Below are 27,740 nucleotides of genomic sequence, written 5' to 3'. Positions count from 1 at the left end.
ATTGGACAAAAATGGAGTGAAAACACAAGAAGTGTAGGTTTTCAGAAATGAAGAAAATGAAGGCACATATATGAGTTTAGAAGGATTACATGTGTTGTTATACACAAGAAATGTAAAATGTTAATTAAAAAAGTAATTACATTGGTTTACACAATTTAATATTAAAATTATAAAAATTATTTAACCTTATATATTTTAAATAATTTTATATTTATTAATTAATTTATGAAATATTTATAATTTAATGAGTTGATTTATCAACTTAATTTCTCAATTACTATTTAACTTGTAATCATAGCAGACATACCTTTGTGTTAAATGATTGAATGAATTTAGTGTTAAATAGATTGACCGAAGACTGAAAGTAAATCATGGCTATGACTAAATTGGCATAAAATTGGGTACATTTTTTTTGCTATATGAATTTTCGACCTTTTGTCATATGATGCCTGTTTCTAGACCTTTTCATATGTTGTATTATTGTGTTTTAGAAATGAAAGGACCATTCTCTGTGCACTTTAAACATCCAAGTCAATTTTGGAAACATATGCAAAAGAGTAATTTGGAAAGAAAGAAAAATTATTCATTATATATATATATATATATATATATATATATATATATATTTATATATATATATATATATATATTTATATATATATATATATATATATATATATATATATATATATATATATATATATATATAGGTTTACTAGCAATGTGTACATGGTTTGTTATATGCAGAAGGTGAAAAGTATATTCCGAAATATTATTTTCGGCGAAAAATATTATATTCATAAATCCATTTTGTGGACAATAACATACCCCTCCTAAAAACCCTTTCCACTTAAAGAATTTTTCTTTTCTGGAAAATAATTCCGAACAACTTAATAGTCAAAATATCAAATTTTTTTAGAGATAAACTATTAATTCTAAAATTTAAAAATGAAATTTAATAATAATCAGAAGGAAAAAGATATAACACAACCCTCGAATCAAAAATCAACATCAACAACTATTATTTTGTTATTAAAGTGAAAAATAAATAAATGAACAAAGAGCAACAAATTGCATTGTCCCGAGTTATTATGTGACTGAACTGGATAAGTAAGGAAGGTAAATTAGGGTTAGACGAATGTTTCTGATTTTATCAGTTGAGACTATAGTAAGGATAACCGAAAAAATATTAGAGTGAGAAAGATAAAAAAGAAAGAGTTGAGAGGAACTAAAGATAGTGAGTAAGAGTTTGAAAATTTCTTATTTTTTTTTTAATTTTAAGAATAAAAGTTATTCCAATACCTTTCCTTTTAAAATTTAGAATCCATAATATATATATATATATATATATATATGAAAATATTTTTTTCTACTAAAATCATGTTAAATATACCATATAAAAAAAAAAGAGTTAGCAAACCCGTATATTTGCAGAACCTGTTGTTACTCCTCCTCTACCCTTCGCTCTTCATTTTCTTTCAATTTCGGCTTTTCACTTTTCAGAATCCCCAGAATCGTTACACTTACCACCAACACATATTCCTACCCAGCTATGCCAAGCAAGGAGGATTCACCATTAAGAGAAGCAAATCTTCCACTGCTGGAACATCACTCTCTGACAGATGAAAGAGATCAACAAGACCAAAAACTGTTACCAAGGTTTTCGATCGAGTCGAAGAAGCTTTGGCACATAGTAGGCCCTTCAATTTTTAGCCGTGTTGCATCCTATTCCATGTTAGTCATCACCCAAGCCTTCGCTGGCCGTCTAGGTGACCTCGAACTCGCCGCCATCTCCATTGCCAATAATGTCGTCGTTGGCTTCGACCTTGGTCTCTTGGTATGTATCAGTATCAAGTTTCAACTCCATAAATTTTCATGAAAGGTTTCCTCTAAATATTAAGATACACAATTAAAATTGAAATTCTGATTAGAAAACGGTATAGTAAATTGCTTAAACCAAAAGTTATGACCGAATTCAACTTAATTAGCACAAAATTCATCAGACACAACTTATTTAACATTTTTCAATGTTGTTCTTTAATAAAGATTTACGTTAAGTAGTAATACACACACACACACAAAATTACAAAATATGATCATAAGGTGGTAACGAAGTAAACTAGTATGAGTATCAGGAAGGGTGATTGAGACAGTAATTTGTGTTTGTTTTGTGATTTAACAAGTTGGGCATGGCAAGTGCCTTGGAAACGCTATGTGGGCAAGCCTTTGGAGCGAAAAAGTACTACATGTTAGGCGTTTACATGCAGCGTTCGTGGATCGTTCTTTTCATTTGCTGTATCTTGCTTTTGCCTCTGTACTTGTTTGCCTCACCTGTGTTGAAGCTGTTGGGGCAGCCCGATGATCTGGCGGAGTTATCAGGTACGGTGTCGATTTGGATGATACCGGTGCACTTCGCGTTTGCGTTTCAGTTTCCTCTGCAGAGGTTCTTGCAGTGCCAGCTGAAGACTGCGCCTATTGCGTGGGTGTCTCTGGTGGCGCTCTTGGTGCATGTGTTTGTGAGCTGGTTGTTCGTGTTCAAGTTCGAGTTCGGGGTTATTGGCGCTGCTGCAACCATTAACTTCTCGTGGTGGGTGTTCACGTTGGGGCTCTTTGGGTACAGTGTTTGGGGTGGGTGCCCTCAAACTTGGTCTGGTTTTTCAGTTGAAGCTTTCTCTGGGCTTTGGGAGTTTGTCAAACTCTCTGCTGCTTCTGGAGTCATGCTCTGGTACACTCTCACTCTCTCTGTTTCAACTTTTGTTCTCGTCAATGTTTGTGTTTCTCACTTGTGCAATTTTTGAACTTTGTTTCTGCAGCTTGGAGAATTGGTATTACAAAATTCTGATCGTGATGACCGGGAACCTTGAGAATGCAGAGATTGCTGTGGATGCTTTATCCATATGGTAATTTTATTTTATCAGTAAATATAAACGCCTATCAGTGTTAATCTATGCTTTTTAGTTTTTAATTTTGTAAAAAAGCTTATACTTCTAGTGTTTGTTCATTTTAAGATTTTTGAAAAATGAGAGTTAATCTATGTTTATTTATAATAATAACAAGCACATATAATTAATTTTATGAAAAGCTATTCAAAATAGTTTATGACGTAGCTTTATGCCAATTATGTGCTCTGTTTTTGACAGTATGACCATCAATAGCTTGGAGATGATGATTCCTCTGGCATTCTTTGCTGCAACAGGGTAATATATATTATTATCTCAGCACGATATTTTCCCTTTTCTTTTCAAGTATTTTAGTTTTTATTTGTGTACCTCAGAACAAACTGTAATGGATAAAAATATAGATGGAGGGAGAGAAGAATGCGGTTAGGTTCAGGAACCATAGAGAAGCATCCCCAATCACCCTCTATCAAGAAAAGATAAGTTGTAATTAAGAGTAAATGACACATAAATATAATATTTATTTAATAAAATATTACAATAGTAAAATATATTACAAAAATAAAATAATTATAAAAATAAATAAATTTTAATATTTAAAAAAAGTATCAAATAAATATAAAACATTTAGGTGTGACTAAGTCTCAATATTCATAGAAACTTTTGTATCGTGAAGTGGTGCAAATACTGATGAAATGACGAAAAAGTTTGGTAGAAGTAGTGAAGCCAAACTTGTGCATTATTCAGAGGTTATGTTTCCTTTTGTCGTGGTGTTGAAGGGGAATCTATCTACAGATTTGGATGTCTCTGGAATGTAGTAAATGGAGAGCATCGCAGTATGAGGTTGCCTCATTTGACATGGATTCCTTGATGAGTACATTCCTTACTTATTTTTATCTATTTTCTTGTTTCTTTCTCACTCTCAGAATTTTTAATGTTAGATATTTGACATGGTCCTAAAAGCTGATAATTGTGACAATCTCTGCTTCTGTCTTCTGATTGCTCCATACGGAGGCTGGACCATCCTGTTGCACACAAGTTCAATGATAGACCACAGCATTATTATATAATATAGGAAAAACTCGTGGGAATAGAAAGTAAGAGAGTGAAAATGAAGAAATAAAAGAAAGAGGTATACAAAAATTTGAATTAAAAATGTAAAAATAACAATTATGTTTATATGTTTCCTACATAATCAATTATACATTTATTTTAACTATTAAAAAATTTAAAAAACATAAATATAACAAATTATATTTAATATTCTTTTTCATGTCCATTGATTAAGATTATAAGATCATATTTATCCACGATCACATTTCTTTGATAAAAAAGATTTCTTTTAATAAAGTTAGTTTACTGATGAATTATTAACAGTCAAATATTCATCGACAAAATTATTGCAAGTAAATTTTACTGATAAATGTTCTATTCGTTGATATTATCTATTTGATAAATTCATTGAAAATTACCAACAATTTGTTGATATTTTTAACTAATATGTTGAAATGTACTAATGAAAATATTTTGTTGGTAATTATTGAATCACATATTTTGTTATTAAGTTTTCCTTACCAATTACTCATGGATATGGATATTTCTATTTATATTATTTGTCGGTTATTTAAGGTTATTTTGCAGTCAATCTAGTTTTAATCTCTACCCAAGAAACATATATATTATAATCAAACCAAGATATATATTATAATCAAACCAAGATATATATCACAACTAATCCAGTATTTATATCACAACTAATCCGACAACCAAACCAACATTTATATTACAAGGAAACATTTAGTTAATTGCACAATATAAAATTGTCAAAGCTACGATAGAATCTGAATAATGTGTAAAAAAATGTCTACTTTTACAAATTCATATTAACTAAAAATTAAAAAATATTGCATCACAAATGTCTAATAATCTTCATATATTAAGTAGAAGTTAATGCATCTTATGCATTTTCATCTCTTAATTATTTTGTTGTTGTTGTTGGTGTTGGTGTCCATATTGGTGTTGTAGAGAAAAAAGAGAATGTGCATGAAGGGGGAGGAATTGTCTAAATAGTGACACCAAGGATTGAACCTCGCTGTTCAATTTTTACTTAGCTAGAATTTACTTCACAATCAACCAATCTTCTCCTAAGAGAAAACAAAAATTGCACAAGGTGTTTGACAAAATATTTATTTGAGATTAAACTAATTATGCAATGGAGATTACTACAACACATTTGAATCAATATAAATATGAATGCAATCTGCAGAGTGAGAGTTGCAAACGAGCTTGGAGCAGGGAACGGAAAAGGAGCCAAGTTTGCTACTACAGTATCTGTGGTGACATCTGTTATTATAGGACTCTTCTTCTGGATGTTGATTTTGATATTGCATGATAAAATCGGCTACATCTTCTCTAATAGCAAACCTGTTCTTGACCAAGTAAACAACCTTTCTCTTCTATTAGCCTTCACAATTCTGCTCAACAGTGTTCAGCCAGTTCTCTCAGGTATCACATCACTCTTCAGTGTAGCTTTCACATTTCAGATATCAATACTGCAAAATTGTATCTCTCTTTATTCCCTTTTTGGATGATTTTGAGCAGGAGTGGCTGTAGGATCAGGTTGGCAGTCATATGTTGCATACATAAACTTGGGTTGCTACTATATTATTGGTGTGCCTCTTGGACTTTTGATGGGGTGGGTCTTCAACCTAGGAGTTATGGTATGCTTAATGTTATCCTCTTTTAGACATTTATGCAGTTATTTCACATGCATTAACCTATGATTCTTACACCATTTGCTAATTAAATTGAACAAAGGGAATCTGGGCTGGGATGATTTTTGGTGGCACAGCTACTCAGACATTAGTATTGAGCATCATTACCATTCGGTGCAACTGGGACAAGGAGGTAACATTCTGGCCATTCTTCAACCTTAGTTTTTTTGTTTGTTTTTCTGTCTCTTCAATTGTGTTAATGGTCTTCACTTCGAATTATCTAATCTTAATAGCTGTCTTTTGTGGGTTAAAAATTTCAGGCTGAGAGTGCGAAATTGCGTATGACGAAGTGGGCAGATCCAAATCATGAACTGAACTAAAGTATCTGCATATGTATTTAATTTGTAATAAGTCGACAATTTATTTCAGTTCCTAAAATATGAATATAGTATCAATTTACTCAAAACATTACACTCGCTAATTCAATATGGATCGCAGACTAAAATCAAACAAGAACAAAAGGTCAATTTTTGTTCCAGGAATTAATATAGACATTTTATTAGAACATAAAACAAGAACATAATTAATTAATAATAGTGTATTGACTATTTCTTTATGAATTAGACTTAAATACTTTTTTAATTCTTTATAAGATGTACATAAAAAGTTATGAAATAGTTTTGTTAAGTTCTTAATGTTAACTACTTTCGCGTTTGATTAAAAATAAAAAAAAAAATTGTAGAACCAAAACAAAAATTCATTGGTCATTTTACAAAGACTAACATATATTTATTTTATTTATTAATTATTTGATTATTTAATATATTTTAATTCAAAGTTAAAAATGAATATATACTGATACTTCAAAGTACATTAATATTTATCATTAGAAAAAAAATTTAATAGAATAAAAAGAAAAAGAAAATATTTAAATTTAATATGGTTTAATTTTATAATTTTATAATTTTTTTATTTTAAAATCTTATAATTGAATTTTATAATCTTATAAAATTATCTAATAAACTATGAGTACTTTAATAATTTAAACAAAATATTATGAATAATGGATAGATATAAAAATTGGGATAAGATAAATATGTAGATATCTTATTTTGTTTTTATACCCAATTAAAAAATTTAAATATTATCTATAATCATACTCAATCAATAGAGAGACTTTTTAAGCAATAATTATAAAAATGAGTTTATTTATAATCCTTAATCCTTCATTATTGTAAGTGATGATAAGAAAAATATTAAAAAACATGTCAACCTGTTATCTAATGCATTCCGGATCAGAACAATAAAAACATTATATTAATCACAATATTATTTTTACATTAATTATAAAATTTAACATTTCTTAATATATTCTTAATATATTTTATGTCATCCAGTTAAAAAAGAAATTAAACAGTAAGACTCAGTTGAAAATTACTAAAAAGTTAAGATAGAAAAAATTGTAACCAGAACTTAAAAAATTTCTAATTTATCGGGCACTAAACTTAATTAAACCTAATTTTAAATGGCAGTTGCTCCCTCCACCACTACCTAATACTCTCTGCACCATCCCATACCAATTTTACCCTTCTCTAAAACGGATGTCAACATCCGTTTCACCTCCAACGGATGTTTACATCCGTCCGTTCCTGCAGCAAAGTCTTTTGTCGTTCCATGCCAGTGCTAATTCCACCAAGTTCCTACAAACATCACAAGGAAGAAAAAAAACATTGTTTCATGAATAGATTACATTAAGCAATAAGCACGATGTTGTGAGAGAAGGGAGCAGTTAACCATCTCAGCATTAGTAATAGTTCTTAGTCATAGAAGAAAGTTGACTAACCATACATGAAAAGCACAAAGTAGGAATAAAAAATGGATTTAAAATTGACTTTAGCACACGCCATAAGAAGAATGCATACTTTAACATTTCTCAAAATAGGTTAGCATGTTCGTACAAAAATTGTAACTGCAACATGAGTTGAATTACCTACAATTTAAAACAACTCATTTATAAAGGTTAAAATACCTAAAACGTTCACTACCAACATTTGACAAACAGAATACATGAAAAACTCCCAGACTAAACGGATGTGGCACATCCGTTGAAGAATTTTTTCTTCAACGGATGTCGACATCCGTTGAAGAGAAAAAGAGGAGGTGTAGGATATTTTAAAATATAAAGGATAGGTTTGGAATTTAAAAAAAGTGTGGTGGTGCAGGAAGTAATGTGTGGTGGTGTAAGGGATAACTCTCATTTTAAATGCATATACATTGACTTGTATTATTAGTGGGCTTTGGACTTTGAAGCCCAAATATTCTTTTGATTCTCTTTAGTGGGGTTGTATGGGTGCATAATGATGGGCGTTGTTTCTCTATGCACCTCCAAACATTTTAACCCATTTTCAATTTCCAAAATAACTTTAAACAGTTACGTTTCCTTTTAAAAAAATTTAAAATTTGTTTAAAAAATTTTTCTTTAAAAAATTTCGAAATCTGTTAAAATTATTTTAACAGATTTTGAAATCTATTAAAACACAGTGAGATGTAAAATATTTTAAATTATAGATAATAATTTTAAAATTTTAAAAAGAATTGGAAATACTGGATGAAATAATTGAAAGTACATAGAAAAACAGTCCATGAGCTTGTCCATACTTACACAACATAAGGAAACAATTGTAGAGGAATTTGATTAGATTGAGTGAAGAGTTAATATGACTATAACTTAATTAAATCTAATGTACAATCTGAAATAATTGAAATTGATCATTTTTTCTGTTCTTCTATTCCACCCGCTATCGGGCTGTTATCGGATCATCTAATTTCTACTATCACGTACGAGATGTCTATACCTCGACGTGAAGGAGGTATGTTGGAAGTTCCAAATCGACTAGAGATAAGGTCAAAATATAATATATAAGTGAGGTGCAAACCTCACCTTACAAGCCGGTTTTGTGGGGTTGAGATAGGCTTAAACCCACCTTCTAACATGGTATCAGAGCCATAGAGTCTATCCTAGTGAGTTCTAAGTGGACATTCTATTCTTCTATATCACCTGCTATCGGGCCCTTATCGGACCATCTAATTTCTACTATCACGCACGAGATGTCTATACCTCAGCGTGAAAGAGGTGTGTTGGAAGTCTCACATCGACTAAAAATAAGACCAAATTATAATATATAAGTGAGGTGTAAACCTGACATTAGAAGTCAATGAGTAAAGATATCAGCTGCATTATAAAAAAAAAAAAGGAAGGGAAAAGTGGGGATTGTTTTAGCATATTAATTAAAAAGGAGAAGAAGAAAAGAAGTGTTGAAAGGTAGAGTGAATAGTGAGAAACAGAGGTCACGTGTGCCATAAAAGTTGATTTGGTTGGGTGTTTTGTCATTGTTTTGTGAGTGACATTGTTCACATGTTGAGGTGGTCTCTATGTTAGGCTTGTGGGTGCACAATCACAGACCCACCAATCACACTCTCTTATGGTTTGGGTCACTTCTCCACTGCTTTTCTAGTGTTGTCTATACATCCACCATCTTCTCCTGCACAAAACATACTGTCAAACCCACCACACTCTACTCTCACATCCACCCCTTATGCTAAAACTACCTTCAAAATATATTTGCATCTACCTACACCTTCTTTACATTCTTATTCTTACCAAAATCTCATTTTATAACCAAATCTATTAATATCATTTTAGTATTCATTACATGGATTTAACATGGATGAGAGGTAACTTATAAAATATATATGACACTGTAGATTTTACAATATTTTTCAGTTTAAGAGACAAAAATTAAAGTTTTTCCAAAATTTTAAAAATTAAAAGATACTGGTGTTACACAAAACGAGATGAAATTATTTTCTACAGATATGTTCATACTACGACTATTTTGGATCTTTTTCTTCAAGTTAACTTAAACTTTCAGTTATAAGATGTGAATTTTATAACTGTGAATTTATTTAAATGTGATGAAATTAAAATGTGAATTTATTTATAAAAATGTTTGTTTTTTCTAATGAATTATTATTGTTTAATTTGTTCATTAAGGTAGGGTTTTATGTAAATTTATTTGTTATTGTTCTAAGTTTCTAGTATGTCTCTTAGAACATCTTGATTCATGTTTCAAGTTTTATTTTTTAATTGTCTAGAATTTGTTACAGAAGCGAATTAGCAAAATCTTAGTTTGCTCTAGATACGCTCCACAGGTAATAATACTTACAAGTGTATTTATTTGGTGTTGATCCTATATAGAATTTTAGCATCAAGTTGCAGTTCATCTTCTATATGCTTTGATTTCTTTCATAGTGGTCAGCGATTAGTTGTTAAACTTTAGGATTTATCTTTTCTCTATAAATTGTGCATATTTCTTTTTCCAAAATAGATCTTTACTCTTATTTCAGTTGTTATTTTCTCTCTTTTCTTATTCTATTGTCTTGAGTATATTTATTTTTTAAAAATTTTTATCTTACTAAATTCTGAATATCTTAAAAATAACTAAGAAATATATTGTATAATACACTATGAATAAATCTTTAAGGAAAATGAACATATATGCTTCATAAAACTCATTTATTTCGTATTTTAATCATTTTTTCCAACAATCTTAAGAATTGAGATTAGGTAACAATACTTGTAAGTATAACTGCTAGGTGTTGATCCCTTGTAGAACTTTAGCCGCAAGTTGCAATTCGTCTTCCATAAAGTTTGGTTTCCTTCATAATTGACAATTGGTTGTTAAACTTACCTTCCCTCTATAAATAATGTATTCTTCCTTTTTGGAAAATGGATCTCTCACTTCATCTTAGTTGCTCTCTTCTCTCTTTTCTTCCTCTATCATCCTGCTATATTTACTTTGAAAAGAGAGAGTTTATCTTATTAAATTTTAAGTATCTAAAAAATAACTAAGTTTCTATTGTATTTTGAAAATTTTAATCCTTAAGAAAACTAATATATTTCGTGTTTTAGTCCATTTTTTCAACAATCTTTTGAAGGTAATAATACTTACAAGTGTAACTAGTTGGTGTTGATCTGTTGTGTAACTTTAGCCGCAAGTTACAATTCTTCTTCCATAAGCTTCTTTCACAGCATCTTCCCTCTAGTGTATTCTTCATTTTCAAAAAATAGATCTCTCACTCTTATTTGGGTTGCAATCTTCTCTATTCTCTTCCTCTATTATCTTATATATATATATATATATATATATATATATATATATATATATATATATATATATATATATATATATATATATATATATATATATATAATCTTAAAAAAAGTTTATTTTACTATATTTTGAATACCTCAAAAATAATTAAAATATTTCGATTGTATCCTAAAAAATTTACATCATACACTTTAAAAATAATAAATATACACATTTCAGAAAACTCATATATTTCGTTGTCAACTATATGATACGGATTACCTTTAATCGTATAATGTGGATACATTTAAACCAAAAAAAACTACTTTGATTGACAGTGATAATGTATGTTTGGTAAAACTAGCACTAGGAAATTTACAACCTATTTGACTGTTCCAATTGACATACTATTACATTTTAAGATAATTTTTAAAATATTAGGAAACTTAGATTCACATAAATGCAAGGGATGAGCATGACAAGGAATTGTAACCGTGGCTGATATAATGAGAGAGAAAAAAATGAAGAAAGTGATTATGAAAAAGAAATAGTTGGTAGATAAATTAGCAGTTGCATTAGAAAGTTATGAATATCAGAAGAATGTGGTCCACAGGCTCATCTAATTACTACTCATTGTGTAATTTCCACCACAAGTCCATTCTCAATAATGAGATTGGGATAAGATAAGTTGCTCAAAAGCTCAAATAAGAAGATTTCAACAAACTACTTTCCCTTCACCATAAACCCAAAGGCCATGCAAGAGGAAATAGTAGTTATTATAATTTTTAAAGTAGTTATTTTAAAAAATTAATAAATTTTGGATGCTTATAATTAAATAGGTTAAATATATATTTAGTTTATAAATTTAGATGTGAAATTAAAATTTGTTTATGTGTCAAATTTTAAAATATTTTACTTTACAAATCTTAAAAACAAATTAATATAATGATTTCAATTATATTAATATTTTTATATATTAAACAATGTTATAAACTGATATTTAAGTTGAAACATTTTAAATTATATAATTTTAAATATCAATCAAAATATTAATCAAAATTTAAGAATTAAAAATATATTTAATTTTAGTTAAATAATATTATAAAATGTTTTTACACAGTGATCTGGATATAGAATTATTTTTTCATTGATTAATTAACCATGATTAAAGTGTTTTCATCTATTTTTAGGATTTATTATTTTGCTATTTAAGGCAGACATTGAACTAAACTAAGAGGGTATGAGTCCTGTCGTGCTACAAAATGGTTTACATTTGATTGTTAGCATTATTATTATTTGAAAAGACATTTTCATTATTATTATAATTACTATTATCATCTAGATAATAATAAATAATGAACAAGATACTATTAATTAACATATTGTCAGAAATGGTGCAGACTTTGGTGAAAAATCTTCCTCAAACTTGGATCACTTGCTTTTGAGATTTGCTTAGAACAGAATGATTAAAGATTTTGAAATGAAAGACAAAGGCAAATCTCTTTATTTTGTTCAGATTATACTTATCTCTTCTCTCTTCTTCTTTCCCATTTTCTTCAGTTTTATTTCCCTTTTAACCTCTCTTTTCTTTTGAAAAGTTGGTGTCAACAAATAGATGCCAGTGAATTAAATTAAAAGCAACATCATCTGTCATACTATAACAGTAACTCTGGGCGGTTCATACTCTGTCTTTTTAACTTCAACAAAATTTTAGTCTGCATTTAATTTTGATTTTGATAGAATTGACTTAAATAATTCAATGTCGTTTGAACTTATGTTCAAATTATTATTTTTAAATAATATGTTCGATGCATGTATATATTCTGACATTAATTTCATTCATAAATTAAATGTTTCAAAATGTCTATATTTTTTTACAATAATTATTCTTAAACAAGTATGAGATGTTTAAATCTTTTACTTAGTTCTTGTCTATACTTTGTTGTCATAAAAGGTAGGAGGAAAAATGACTAAATATATCATAGAGACAAAGGAAATGTAGTATATTTATAGAAATAAAATTTATAAAAGTAAAATCAAATCATAAATTAAAAGTTTAATAATATTTTTAGTTTCTGAAATTTGAAATAAATCCTTTCTAATTCCTAAAATTAAAAAGGTTTAGTTCAGTTCCTCCAATTTTATAAAATATTAATTTAATTTCTAAAATACCTGAATAAATTTATAAGTCATTTAAAACTATTTAGGTTGATTTACTTGATACTATTTCGCAGTTCCTATCTATAAATGGAATGACAACAGGTGTTTCCATTTTGGAAAAGTTGATTCCTATTTAATCAATCAACGGCTTCATCATTTCAATGGTTGTTATATGCGTGACTTACGGTAAAATAAAATCCACTTCCATTATCAGATGAATAAGGATAATTTCAGTTTTTTGATTTTCCATAATTTAGAAAAAAAGTTAAGTCATTTTTTATAAACTATAAGTACTCGTAATGAAAATTTCATTTAAACATAATTTGTAGTGTATTTTTCTACTATTTATTTTGTTACTTCTGTGCATATTAAATACTATGTAATAAAAGAAATTAATAAAGTTTTAAATTAATTATAATAAATTTTAATTTTCATTGTATATTTTCAAAAAAGAAAAAAAAAACCAATTGAGAATCCCTTCAAAAAAAATTAAAGTTGAAGATATTTTTTTAAAGATAAAATAAAGTTTGAGGATCAATTAATCTATTTAGTAAAATTTAGGGGTTAAATGCTATTGTTTTTTTTTACTGATATGTTTTTAAAAGAGATTTTTTTTTTATTGTTATGATTCATGGTTTTATCAAAACATTTAAGATCTTAAATTTTGTACCATATAAACATATTATGACGGAATGATGTTACAAGATCTAAGCCTTAACGATATCCTTATATCACTTATATTGTAAGAGTCATATATGAAATTTTAATTCTTTTTTGTTGGCCTAATCGTGTTAAATTATTTTTAATGCTTCATCATTTTTTTATCCAATATCAACGTCTTATAACTTTAATAATATTTTTTTTTTCTAAACATTAATACTTTTTCTCTAAACTTATTGGAAGAAGAATATTCTTATGATTAGAATCTTAACTTTTATAATACATTAACACATTTCTAACATACAAGTCTTATGAAAATTGGATCTTAAACTTATAATCTCGTATAAAATCTATGAAATGAAAATGTAAATCGGGCTATAATTAAAGTTTTTTTAACGTTTTTAATTTCCATACAAAACAAGGATTAGGAGAAGTAGTATACTTTTTATCGGTGTAAAATCTCAAAATATGTCTTAAAATAGGTAAAAGGGCCAAGCTGAAGTGAAAAGAAAAATAATATAAATGTATAAATAATCACAAAAGTAGACTTTGGTTCCAAATTAACGAAAAATAATCACAAAAATGGCATCATTTGTGTCTTCTTTGAAGAAAAAAGGAAGTTGGAAAATTCCGTTATGACTCATTTAGATAGTTATGAGGACAAAACACGTTATAGATATATTAATTCATTGATATGCATAGAAGAAGGTGGTTTGTAGCATTGAAATATAGTAATTAACGGTTGGGAGATAATCCAATACACTTTAAATAATTTCGTTTGAACTTTCTGGCAATCGAATCAGAAAAAGTGTGAAATTGAAGCGCACCAAATGGTAGGTTATATATATGATGAGTGGTGAGGTATACATGAATTTGATGTGAAAGAACAGGTTTATTTAGTTATTTAAAAAGGGGAACATGATAATCAACTGGATTAGTGAACTAATGAAATAATCAAAAACATAAAAGATGGTGATATCACCTTTTGTTTATGTGAGTCAATTATTATGAGCTAAAGCTGAGACAATTTTTGTCGTATCACATTCATGCTGCCTAATCCATGCGTCGCACGCCAATCTTTGACATCAAACCTGGGGAACCCATTTTACATCTTACTCATCATTTTACCAATTAATTAATTAATTGATTAATTAATCATTAATAAGCTTCCTAAATTTTGACTACTGTCACTAACTCGTCACAGAACCTACCAATTAAAATTAGTGATCTTTCACCTTCCAAATATAAGAATAATTTCCGAAACTCAGCAAAAGATACAAGTGTTTACCATCTTACCAGTATTGTATATAGTATCGAGATCATCTCCACATAAAAGCTAAAATCACAATGCACATTCAGAAGTCATTTAACCAATATCATCAAGGTCTGTAACCTAACATTAGGACATAAAATAGAAACACATTCTTAAAACAGGGGCATCAAATCTAGACCAAGTCCATTCAACTAAGATTCCAAGTAAAAAAAGTATACAAAGAGATTACTTTTCAGATTTACATCTTTGTCATATTGTTGACTTAAGCGTTGGAGTCTTTGCTATTACCCAACATCAAATTGAGTTTAGGAGTTAGAAATGAATATCTCAAACTCACAAGGGATCATGAAATTTAATATAAACTCTTAATGATATATGAGTTGCTATAATTGACTTAATTCAGTTTTATAAAGCTGGATTAAGTTATTTTTAATCAATGTGAAATCTCCAACATATCCTCTCACACCGTAACATATACATTTCAAACCTGAAACTAAATATTAATAAGTGATCCAAAAACAAATTACACAATAAATTCAACAAATAACAAAACTCGTTAAGATAGATTTTGGGACGAAGATTTCTTCCGACACCCCTATATTTTCTTTCTCATAGAAAAGGGTAGTGTGAGGAATGATTTAGTTTTTTTTTCATTATTATTATTATTATTATTATTATAGGTATAAAAAATAATTAAATTAATGCAACCTAATTTAAAATGTCTTAAAAATAACTTAATCAATATCAAAACACTTTATTAAGTTGGAAATACTACTTAAATGTGGTGTAATCGCTTGAGCAAAATTGTCTAAATAGGACTCAAATGCTCTTGAGTATTAAGTGAGAATTACAAATACCAATATGTACGAATATCAATATGGACTTATATGGTTAGTATTCTTATTTTTCTATTGATAATTAAAAAAGTATCTCTTAGAATTCTAAAATTTCGGTTGAAGATTTTCATATTTACAAACAATAAAAGAATTGAAGAACATATCAAGAAAAGAACAAATAAAATTTAGTCGAGTAGATACACAACACAAGTATTTTGAATAACAAACCCTTTTCCCCGTGTAACAAACTTATGTATTGCGTTTAATATGAAGTATTTATTCTATATCTGTGGGCTAAACACAATATTTATAGCCGAATTTACAAGAATAAGTCCTTTTAAACATTTTGAAATATCACAGCAAAGATTTGCAGACACTTTTCTTCCTCTTAATTTGATACTCGAAGTCCTTATCAGCTTTATATGAAACTCTTGTTGTTTCTTAATCGAATTACACCATGCCATCTACAATTGTATAGGGGAATAGGCATTGAAATTATGATTGGCATCTTGTATATTGTTTATTCAATTAGCCAGGAAGAAAGTTTCCAAAGTGAAAGCACCTTCAATAATAATCAATTACCCGCTTCCCTCCATCACTTTCCCCAACTAGCTTTAAATAACTCATTATCTAAATTAACATATATCTCATGGGATTAGGTACCTAACAAAGATGACAAATCAATATAAAAGTTTCATGGAGATCAGTGAGACTGATCATTTAGCAGCAGATCTCTGTACGTTCGTACTCATCCCATCATCAACTACACAGTTAACTGAAATTATATATCTTTTAGTTTTTGCATTCTATCCCCCATTTGCCTTTTGCCTCATAAAACTCAAACATCCTGCCATTATAATATTGCAATAGGCTTTTCTCTTCCATTAACTACAAAATAGCACTGTAGTGCTTTTACATATATATATACTTACATATAGATGGTGCAAATTAACTACATTACTCTAAATGCATTACAGCATATAAAGTTGGCCAGCAGAAACTTTTTCTTTTTCTTTTTTTATCGAACAAAGTCCACGCAGTTTAATTCTTGAGAAAAGAAAACACAAACCTATCTATCTATCTATCTATTACCATTTAAAATTGTCTTACTTTACGCCATAAAAAGTTCCATGGTAGGGTAGGAAAGGAATTAACACCACATTATCGTATTAACTACTTGCGTGATAGTAAATGATTACATGTACTTATGTACAAATGTAATGTATTAATTAATGTAATACTCAACGAGGATAAATGATTACGTAATTATTGGTATGTAACGATGAAGTTATTTATATGTTTTGAGACAGTTGAATTAAGAAGAAGGAAAATATGGTTTCCTGAAAAGTGGGAGATAAATATGGTATATATGTGTGTGATGGATGTGTTTTACACAGATAGAATAAGGCTAAGGCAGTGTGAGTGTGAAAATGTGAATATTGTAGACAAGCACATAGGACAGGGATTCTCTTAAAAGAAAAAGTGAGTCTGATGGATGTCCATAGAAAGAAGCAAAAAGAATAGTATATATCCATAGCAGAAAGAAACAAGAGAGAAAAGAAAGAAGAAAACAAAAATGAAGGGTAAGTGTAAGCAGAGACAGAAGCTAATTGGGATGGAAAGTTAAGGTGGATGGAATGGAACTTGGGCTTTCGCACTTGGTGCGGTTGATGTGTTTTCCCTTTTCAACTTCTTGTAAGTACATGTCTCTAGCTTTGAGAGACAAGGAGACCCCACAAGATGAAAGATGGTAGAGAGTAAAGGGAAAGATATGTTCGCACATACACCTCACCAAAATCAGAAAGCAATAGGAGCACCCGCAGCTGAATCAGACTTTTCGTTTTTCTTATATATACATTACCTCCTAATCTTTTGTTTAAAACACACCCTCATATTTCAAACCACATTATCATATAGGACAAAAAGGTGAAGGTGTGAGTGAGTCTCAATGGTCAAGACAATTTGACCGAGGCTGGTCCTTCTCTGATTCTGGAATGATACAGATCACAGAATAAAGTTGGTGCCTTTGATTGATGAGCACGACTAGATACCACTACACATATGCACCATAATGCACTGTTGATGGGATCTTTCTTTACCCTTCTGGGATTTCTCTTCTATGCATAATATAATATTGTCTAATGCATACAAAAATTTAAGTCACATAAATGGGTTCTCTAGGCAACAGAGGTAGATGCTTGTGTCCTTAAAAAAATTACATTTATTATAGGGTTGAAGTTGCAGAGATGGCAATGATACATGGGCTGTGTCGGGTGTAACCTAATTCGTGACCGACCGGGTAATTAACACCCCAAGTCATTTCAGTTTTCAGTGTCTCAGAAATTATTCAACCACTGATGGAGGAATTAATCAAAGGTCTCCATTTTCAACACCTAAAAGTTGTAAATTAAGTTTTCAAGCATGGCCTATGGATCATATCCATCACCTTTCACTGAGTTGTCCCACTCCCACAATATTGTTTTCAATTCGATAATAATATTTTAACACACCAATTTTTTTTTTACATTTCAATTTTTTATTATTTTTTTTACTTTTTTTATAAAAAAATTTTCTTCTACAATGTGTTGTTTTAAATAAATGTAATGTCTCTCAAAATATAGTTACTTTACAGAAAAATTATTTATGAATAAATAATGCATTTTGCACGATTGGCCTGTCTCTTTCTTCCTAAATCCCCTTCTCCCCAGGGTACAGCCCCATCCCCCACAAACTCCTCATCCAACTTTATCTTCCTACATTACTTTTCTGTATCTTTGTTCCTATATCATTACTGTATTATCAAACAATTCTTCTTTTAATTTTTGGTCTACAGGAATTCCTCACCACTCCTTCGTTTTTTATATTATCCTCTCTCACTTTTACTTTATGCCATTTTTCTTTTAAAACAAAGGTATTTCTTCTTCTTTTTTACCATAGAAGAAGATAAGTAAATATGGTGTTGTACAACTACTAGATACATATACTATACCTTATATTTTTTTTTCTTTTTGTATTTCATTGTTTACTCATACTTAAAAGGCATTCTAGAAATCCTGCTATTTCTTCTTCTTTTTAAGCTATTTGATAAAATAAAAAATACTATAGTAAGTTAGTTTCTATTTTGATATAGTAACTAAGATTTTTGTTATCAAAATAATTGATTTCTAAATTCAAAACTTAGAAATCAATTTATTTGATAAAAAAAATCTTGATAATTAATGTTAATTTAAAAAATATTTTAATTATTAATGATTTTTAGTTCATGAATTAATATATAAATTGATCAGAACTAATTTTCCTTTTACTAATATTTGTTACTATTTATAGATTATATCTTTCTCCAATTTAGCAGTTAATTCTCACTATAGTTATGAATTTGAACATAATTAATTTAGTTTTAAATTTCATTTATTAAAATCACACGTACTCGCATATACTCTATGATCTGGAAAGAATTTAGAAGAAGAAGACGGATCTCCCCTCCTCTTTTAACCTCTTTATTTAAGGTACCCAACTATTATAAAGTTAGCCGAAAATCTAAAAGTGATTTGATAAAACTAAACTTTTACTGTTTAGATTATTCGAATTCAAATATATTATAACTTAAATAAATTGAACCTGTTATTAATGATTGTCTGATTTTAAAATATATTTTTAATCTCATAAGTTAGTATTTAATTTAATTAAAACATATTATTTTGAAATAATTTATTTTTAAAAAATAAACTAAAATAAAAATATGATTTGGTTTCTTTAAAAAATTTTGGTCAGTCAATTCAATATATCTTCCAATACTTGGGTGTCAGAATCCATTTAAAACCCACTAAAAATCTCATTCGAGTGGACGTTAGGTGTAAGCGATCAGAGCGTTTGAAGTTCAGAAAGTGGAAGACAAGTGTGTGATGCAGATTGGACGAACGGTTTTGACGGTAGGACTAAAACTGAAACTTTCAAATTTTCGTGTCATTTCTCTGCATGCACCATCCATCTTCAACCTTCTGAAATCTCCTCCTTCTCTCTAGATTTCTTCATCTTCTCTCTAAGAAATCCTAATCTTTCCTTCCTCCGATCACCACTCAGGCACCATTTCTACTTTCCCGGCGTCCGTTTGAACCAATCAGTTTCGGATTCTGGACTGGTAAGTTCATCTCTCTCAGCCGAGTGGTTTTTCTGTGCATGCAAGCCTAGTTTTTGGCTGCTTGAGTTGATCACCTTTCCATATTTAATTCTAATAGTGTGTTGGTCCTTTACTCTGGTATAGTTTTGAAATCGGTGAACTTTAAGGGTAGAAGAAACCATAGTGGTGAACCCGTATTCTGCCTCTGTGAATGTTCGGTCACGCTTAGAGGTAAGGGAAGCTTATATAATTTGATTTTTATGTTCGTTTTGAATGGATGCATGTTCGTTGAATTGCTGAATGAATATGATTGTTGCTATGTTTTGACTGTATGAAGTATGAAGATTTACTATGATATGGATGTATGAATTTAAGGAGATAGATGTTGAGAAATGAAGTGATATAAAGAATTCTAAGTATGAAATTACATATGAAATTTTTGTTCGTCACTGAATGGTCTTTGACCGTTCGGTTTTCTCGTGGACTCGGTTGGAACTGGATTCTTTCATTTGGATGGAATTCCAGTTAAGGACCAAGCGTCTTCGTTTAGTAATATTTGTATATAAGCGCTCAACCAAGGATATTCGTTCCTTGGTATTCTGTTATAAATTGAAGTATATCTATATGTATTTCTATATTTCGTTCTTTCTTGAACATTAGTTAAATGATATCTTATATTTATCAAGCCTTTATTCTATAAATTAAGTAGTGCTCGGTCTTTACACCAAGCGCTCGTACTGAGTAGTGCTCGGTCTTACACCAAGCGCTCATACTAAGTAGTGCTCGGTCTTACACCAAGCGCTCATACTAAGTAGTGCTCGGTCTTACACTAAGCGCTCGTACTAAGTAGTGCTCGGTCTTACACCAAGTACTCGTACTAAGTGGTGCTCGGTCTTAAACCAAGCACTCGACCTTGATTTAGTAATATGATTTTAAAATGAGAGCATTCGGCCAAACTCAATAGCGTTCGGTTTCTTCATATAATTTCTTCACTCATTATTATTCGATGTCATACAGTATCAGTTTCTATGGTGTTCGGCCTAGAGTCTTAGTACTCGGCCTAGGCTTATTGGCGTTCGGTCTAAACTCTCACGAGTCAGTTCATTAAATTGGCTCACCTTGTAAATAACGTTCGATTCTATTAGTCTTTGAGAAATATTATTGTATTCGGTCCCTTTCACAACAAGTGAGTAACTCTCTCGATTTGATTAGTTTTGAGTTGGAGACATCTCGGTCTCACTCCAAGTTTTCAGTATCGTTTTGGGTTGAAAACTAACGTTCGGTATTTGGTATGCTAAGGGATCTTTGTTCAAATTGCTTCAGTTGAGGCTTAATAATGAAAGATGATGAAATATGATACGGATGAAACGACTTTGATTATGAAAGAGTATTCTGGGGAGGAATATCTCATGAATGGATATTGGAATTGGTAAAGTATGAATGTGGGCACGCTAAGCTGGCGGTTCATCCTGATATTCCGTGATTACTCGTTCTCACGTAGAGAAGGGTAAGTCATGTGTGGGAATGGCAGGAGGTCCTAGTCCTTATGGTTAATTTGGACAGATAGGACTAACCTCGGGTGGCAGCTGTTGAGGGTATCCCAGTTACTACATCACCCGGGTGCACGAACGTCGTAGCTACACAGAATTCATACAGTCCGGACAGTCAGAGTCTAGTATTAGGCTTTGCATGTAAAAGTGAATGAACTATCTCGTTTATTTGAATTGTGTGAAATCTATGTTGATACTTGAATTGAATTACATAAGCTTACCCTACTTCTTGTCTTGTCCGTTTTGTATGTTCGGTGGTTGTCCTTCTGTTGCAATCATCTGTGTGGATGTGAGCAGATGGAGAAGCGTTGCTGGAAAAAGAAAATTTGGTAGAGGTAGATGTTAAGGTCGAACAGTAGAACCGTTCGACCATCTACTATTTTATTATTTTAGAGGATCGTTCGGTATAAGTATTTTGCAAACCGTTCGGTCTAGGATTGTATATTTGTACAGTTTCAATTTCCCCGTTATCTTGTAAGGTCGTTTGGCCTTAACCGTACGTTCTATTTTTTGTAAAAACTGATCTGTAATATTATGAATGTGATGTTTCTATTATATGACTTTACTCTATATTTTTGGAATGTTACATTGGATCTTATATAACATTGGGATAATTTAAATTTTGAAAAATTGATTTCCATTCTTACATCAGTTATTGGTATAATTAATAATACTTTATAAGATATATATATACACAGAGAGAGACCAATCCAATCTTTTAATATATATTATAATATTCTATTGAACTGCTATTTTTTTTCTTAATACTTTCCATTCTAGAAATAAATCAAGACCACGAATATTATAATATTCTCTAAAAATTAAAATAATTTCTAAAAATAAAATAGTCATTAAATGTAATGTTAATAATGATATTAATTAAATTTTTTTATAGGTAAACTAAAATCAAATTAATCAAGGTTAAAAAATCAATCATAATTAGTTTCTATAATTAATATATACATATATATATATATATATATATATATATATATTCAATTTGAGTCATGTATCCGTGTCTAACACATATATGATACTTTATCAATATTATCAATGAAGTATTTAATCTAAGAAGTAGTAATATTTATATGATAACAATAATTTATAAATTTTTAGTTTAACAACATTTAATACATATGATTTTATTTGGATTCATACAATAATAATTATATATTTATCATGTTTTTAATAATTTATTTATATTCTTCAATATTATCCTATCATTTTCAAAATAAATATATCAGTGTATAAGATACATGTTATATATATATATATATATATATATATATATATATATATATATATATTCTTTAATTATACTTGGATTTGATAAGAAATGCATTAAAAGAGAAAATATACTAGATATAGTAATGACATACCCCTAGCCATGTGTCATGCTCTCAATGGAGAGAATTTTCCATAGGTATTAACAATGTGTCATTCTAGGAATGGAGAGGATTCTCTTATATTAGTGGTCACATGTCTTTCTCTTATCTTAGTGGTCTGTCCTCCTAATGGAGAAGATTTTTACCTTGGTCTCCAAGCTAGCCAAGTTGAAGTTTTTAGAGTTTTGTTTCTACATTTTAGAGACACCTTAAGCCTATAAATAGAGGTGTCCCCCTCCATGTAAAATCACCTTCTAATTGAGTATTATTATGCTGCAAAATTTGTATCATATTATTCAACTTAGGTCACCAAGACTAGAGCACCTCTTTTAGGTTTCATCTAACCATCATTCCTCTTGAGTTAGTCTAATCTCTTCACTATTCTCATAGTGTTTATCCTATACATAATTATCTTGACTATTATTGTTAGACTCAATAACTGTAAGGAAGACTTGCTAACTATTAATACCGTTCGACTATCGATTGTCGTCGTTTGGCCTTTAGTTGTTTCGTTCGATCTTCAACTGTTAAATTTGTTCGGTCTTTAACTGTTTCGATCGGCCTTCATATGTTTTAACTGTATGTGTTTCAGTCTCTTTGCTTGGCTATATTATGGCCTCTTCCTCTGCTATTCAATATACAATATTCATTCAGATCATTCCTCTTTCTCTCTGGTTTTCATTCTTTTCTATTCTTTGTTTTTTGCATCTGGACTCTTGTTCTCTTTGGTCTTGGACCAACAAGTGACGCCCACCGTGGGGCACTCAAAACAACAAATTTCAGAAACGATGGCAACTAAGTTTGACATAGAGAAATTCAATGGATCAAATGACTTTGGGCTGTGGAAGATCAAGATGGAGGCAATCTTGATACAACAAGGGTGCAATGAAGCATTGAAGGGAGAGTTTAACATGGCTACTACTTTAACGCAAGAAGAAAAGAAAAGAATGGTTGATAAGGCAAGGAGTGAAATCGTGTTGTGTCTTGGTGATAAGGCATCGAGGGAGATTGCAAAGGAAAAGACTACGGTTGGGATATGGGCAAAGCTGGAATCCTTGTACATGACAAGATCACTGGCTCATAGGTTGTGTCTAAAACAACAACTTTATTAATTCAAGATGACAGAATGAAGAACCATAGAGGAGCAGCTTGCATAATTTAGCAAAACCATTAATGATTTGGATAATATTGAGGTCAGATTAGAAGATGAAGATAAGGTTGTTATTCTTCTGAATGCAATTCCAAAGTCCAAAGCAATGGTACAAGAAATTTGATGATTTCCTAATAAAGCTAAATTTCAAGCGGTGCAATTATGATGACTGTGTGTACATTCTGAACCAAGGCAGTGAGGTGTTGTATCTTTTGCTATACATAGTTGACATCTTTATTGCCAACTGTAACAGGTGCATGATCCGTGAGCTGAAATCAAATTTAAGTGACGCTTTCGAAATGAAGGAGCTAGGTGAAGCTAGGCAGATTTTGGGCATTGATATAAAGAGAGATTAGCTGAAGGGAAACTTGTTTTTATCTCAACAGATTTACATGCAGAAGGTGGTTTCAAGGTATCGGATGTCTCAATCCAAACCTGTTGGCACTCCTCTTGGCCAACACTTGAAACTCACCGAAGAGCAAAGCCCAAAGACCGAAGATGGGAGGAAGAAGATTGATTTTGTTCTGTATTCAAATGGGATTGGAAGCATCATGTATGGCATGGTCTGCACTAGACCTGACCTAACGCATGCAGTAAGTGTTCTTAGTCGATTCATGGTTGATCATGAAAAAATTCATTAGGAAACTTTGAAGTGGATGCTTAGATACATAAAGGGGTCTCTTGATACTGGAATACTCTTTCAAAATAACTTTCAAGGTAGAGGTTTATTGAAGGATTTGTTGATTCAAATTTTGTTGGATGCATGGACACATGGAAGTCTCTTTCAGGGTATGTGTTTACTTTGTTTGGAATTGTTGTGAGCTGGAAATCTACACTGCAATCAGTTGTTACTCTTTCAACCATTGAAGCATAATATTGCGCGCTTGCTGAAGGGGTAAAGGAGGCACTATAGTTAAAAGGCATGATTCAGGAATTGGGGATTGATCAAAAGTCTGTATGTGTTCATTGTGACAGCCAAAGTGCCATACATTTGGCCAATAATCAAATTTACCATTCAAGAACAAAGCATATTGATGTTAAGTTGCACTTTGTCAGAAACATTGTGGAATATGGTGCTATCCAAATCTGCAAAATAACATCTGAAGATAACCTTGCAGACATGCTAACTAAGCCGCTTGCAAAGGAAAAATTTCAGAAGTGTTTGTCCAAGATTGGTTTTGTTTAATTATTGTTAATTCCGTTCGGTCTTTGTCTTTATTGAGTATAGGGTGAGAATTGTTAGTTAGACTCAATACCTGTAAGGAAGACTTCCTAACTGTTAATACCGTTCGGCTACCAATTGTCGTCGTTCAACCTTTAGTTGTTTCATTCGGTCTTCATTAGTTTTAACTGTCTGTGTTATAGTCTCTTTGCTTGGCTATATTATGGCCTCTTCCTCTGCTATTCAATATACAGTCGCTCTCTGGTTTTCATTCTTTTCTATTTTCTGTTTTTTGCACCTGGACTCTTGTTCTCTTTGCTCTCGGACCAACAATTATTATATATAAAAAGAAAAAAACGAAAGCAACACATCAATTCACATATAATTTGAATTAAGTTCTGCTTGAAATGTTGAATAACATTAAATTGATCATAACATATGTACGTAATGTATATCGAGACATTGAAACATTAAATTCTAATTTAAATCTATGCACATTTGTAAATGGTCGTCTACCATCTCTTCATCATTTTCTGGATAGTTTTGTGCGGTTGCAACCATTCTATTATCATCAAAGAAGATTAGTATGTTTTTTTCTTTAGAATAAGTTAGTTTTCTTCGTTTATGATAAAGTATTACTAAGGTATTGTTAAAATAATGTATGGAAGACAAAAAGGAGGGATGAATTAATCTACAAAAACAAAAAGGATTATTAATTCTCTACTGAATTACCCTGATTAAGGCTGGAAAGGAGTATGACACCGTATATGATATGAGACACCATTCTTATTTATGATTGTATTAATTTATTATTTTTTAAAACTTCAAATTTATGTCTTTTGATAAACTCCAATTAATACACCGTTAAAATTAATATATAACTTTTATCCATTTATGTTTGTATATTACAACATAAGTCTAAACTTCCAAACCACTTAAAATTGATTATTTAAAGAAAAAATTTCAAAAAGTTCGAGCTAAAAAAAACTTACAAAATAGTAAAACTTATTCGTCCTAAAAAACAATTAAATTAGTGAGTTTCTTAATAAAAGTGATTTTAATTTCATGTAAGTATGTAAAAGACGTAAAAAATTCAAAAGCGATAAAGATTTAAAAATAATGAGATTTAATTATTTTAATATTAAAATATTTTAATATAATAATTTTGTTATAAACGAGTTTCATTATTTTAAAATATATCATCTTTCTAGAAATCATTTTTCTAAAGTATTTTTACTTTACTCTAAGAGTTTTTCTTTATGCTTGTCTGATGGAAGAATCGAGACCTTATGATTAATTATTGTGACAAGTTCTTCAATTTGAATCAATCAGTTCCACTTGAATGCGTCTTTTTAGTCATCAATATGAGTTTTTATGATCAATGATCATAACGGTATGTCCTGATTGTTCTTGTGATGTTTCTTGAGAAGAATTTCGTTGATTAGGGTCTTTGTGAGCTTTTGGGTCAGATAAGGGAAACTAGTTGCTTTGGTATGTGTGAGTTTGATAAATTTGATTATTAGCATGTTGGTGCTCTAATGCATTTAGGGATGAAATTTGATTAATTTTAATGAATTTGGTATGTTTTGGTTGATTTTGTGTTGATTGAGAGAATTAGAATATGAGAAATTGAACCAATTGATATGTGTCCTAATATTGAAAATTACTTTTGACCAGAGTACTAAGAAAGAAATACTAACTTGATCGATTGAACATGTTCCATTTCCACCAAATTACATAATATCATATGTTGGTGTCTGATACAGTGTTGAGTAGTGGTAAATAGTGTTGAGCACAATCTTACTATGCAAGTTTGGAAGCATTTTAGCTTTAAGCTCTAAGCGTCAATTTGTACCGCTGAGTGTTGCATTTTGCGAATGCTTTAGTGTTGAGTAGTGATGTCGAGCATAAGTTTTTGCGAGAGGAAGGATACTGGGCGTCAATACTATTGCTAAACACCACTCTTTGTGAAAGGTCAGGTGTTGAGCGCCACATCTGAGTGCTAGTTTGTATGATTAAATTTGTTTTCTTCTTTAGCTATTTGAGATAGATATCTGATGGAAGTGATGTATGTTTATAATATTGTTTATTATTAATTGATGTGATGATATAATTGTGGACATGTATTATGATGGTGTTGAAAGAATTTTAAAAACTGAAATGATTTGTGACAATGATCGTAATGTATGCATTGACATATGAGAGATCAGTAAGGAGGTATTCTATATTTTAATAACAATTCAACTCATATAAAAAAATGGTTCAAGGGAGAGAACGACATGAGGAGATACGAAGGGGACTAACCTGAGTAGTAAGGTGATAACTCTTTTGCCTATGATTCTGGAAAGCATAAATACTACTACTAGTGTACACCTAGATTGAAACACAATGTCAAAGACATGTATATCCGAATAATTAAGTCTAGTGTCAATTATTTGTGTAAATATATATATATATATATATATATATATATATATATAATTTATTGTATTTTATACCTGCTTATAATTGATATAATTTAAAATATTTGAGGATAATTTTTTTTGCATTCTAACTTACTTTGTTGTTTTTTGTGTTTATTTGTTTTTTGTTTGTGATAATTAACAAATAAAGAATAAACATTGATACATATTTGATAGAAGAACATGATGTTCCATAGTAGTTTTCTTTGACATCTAATAGT

The 27,740-nt window shown here is 30.0% G+C and overlaps 1 protein-coding gene across 1 annotated transcript; it reads left to right on the top strand.

Moving 5' to 3' along the window:
* Window positions 1–1,410: 1,410 nt before the first annotated feature.
* LOC108328102 (protein DETOXIFICATION 27) lies at window positions 1,411–6,077 on the top strand. Its single transcript, XM_017561897.2, has 8 exons — window positions 1,411–1,837; window positions 2,184–2,725; window positions 2,814–2,900; window positions 3,141–3,197; window positions 5,164–5,402; window positions 5,499–5,617; window positions 5,715–5,804; window positions 5,932–6,077. The coding sequence occupies exons 1-8, from the start codon at window positions 1,553–1,555 to the stop codon at window positions 5,989–5,991; spliced, it is 1,479 nt and encodes a 492-aa protein (XP_017417386.1). The 5' UTR covers window positions 1,411–1,552; the 3' UTR covers window positions 5,992–6,077.
* The last annotated feature ends 21,663 nt before the right edge of the window (window positions 6,078–27,740 follow it).

Source organism: Vigna angularis, chromosome 10 (genome assembly GCF_016808095.1).
Source record: "Vigna angularis cultivar LongXiaoDou No.4 chromosome 10, ASM1680809v1, whole genome shotgun sequence".
Classification (NCBI taxonomy): Eukaryota; Viridiplantae; Streptophyta; class Magnoliopsida; order Fabales; family Fabaceae; genus Vigna; species Vigna angularis.
Note: the sequence above shows the minus strand (reverse complement) of the source record. Positions and strands in the feature narration are given on the sequence as shown.

Excerpts from the sequence above, each read along its gene's own strand:
- LOC108328102 (XM_017561897.2), top strand. The coding sequence starts at position 1,553 with ATGCCAAGCAAGGAGGATTCACCATTAAGAGAAGCAAATCTTCCACTG. Across the intron at positions 3,198-5,163 it reads GCATTCTTTGCTGCAACAGG|AGTGAGAGTTGCAAACGAGC; the intron begins GTAATATATATT and ends TGCAATCTGCAG. Across the intron at positions 5,403-5,498 it reads TGTTCAGCCAGTTCTCTCAG|GAGTGGCTGTAGGATCAGGT; the intron begins GTATCACATCAC and ends GATTTTGAGCAG.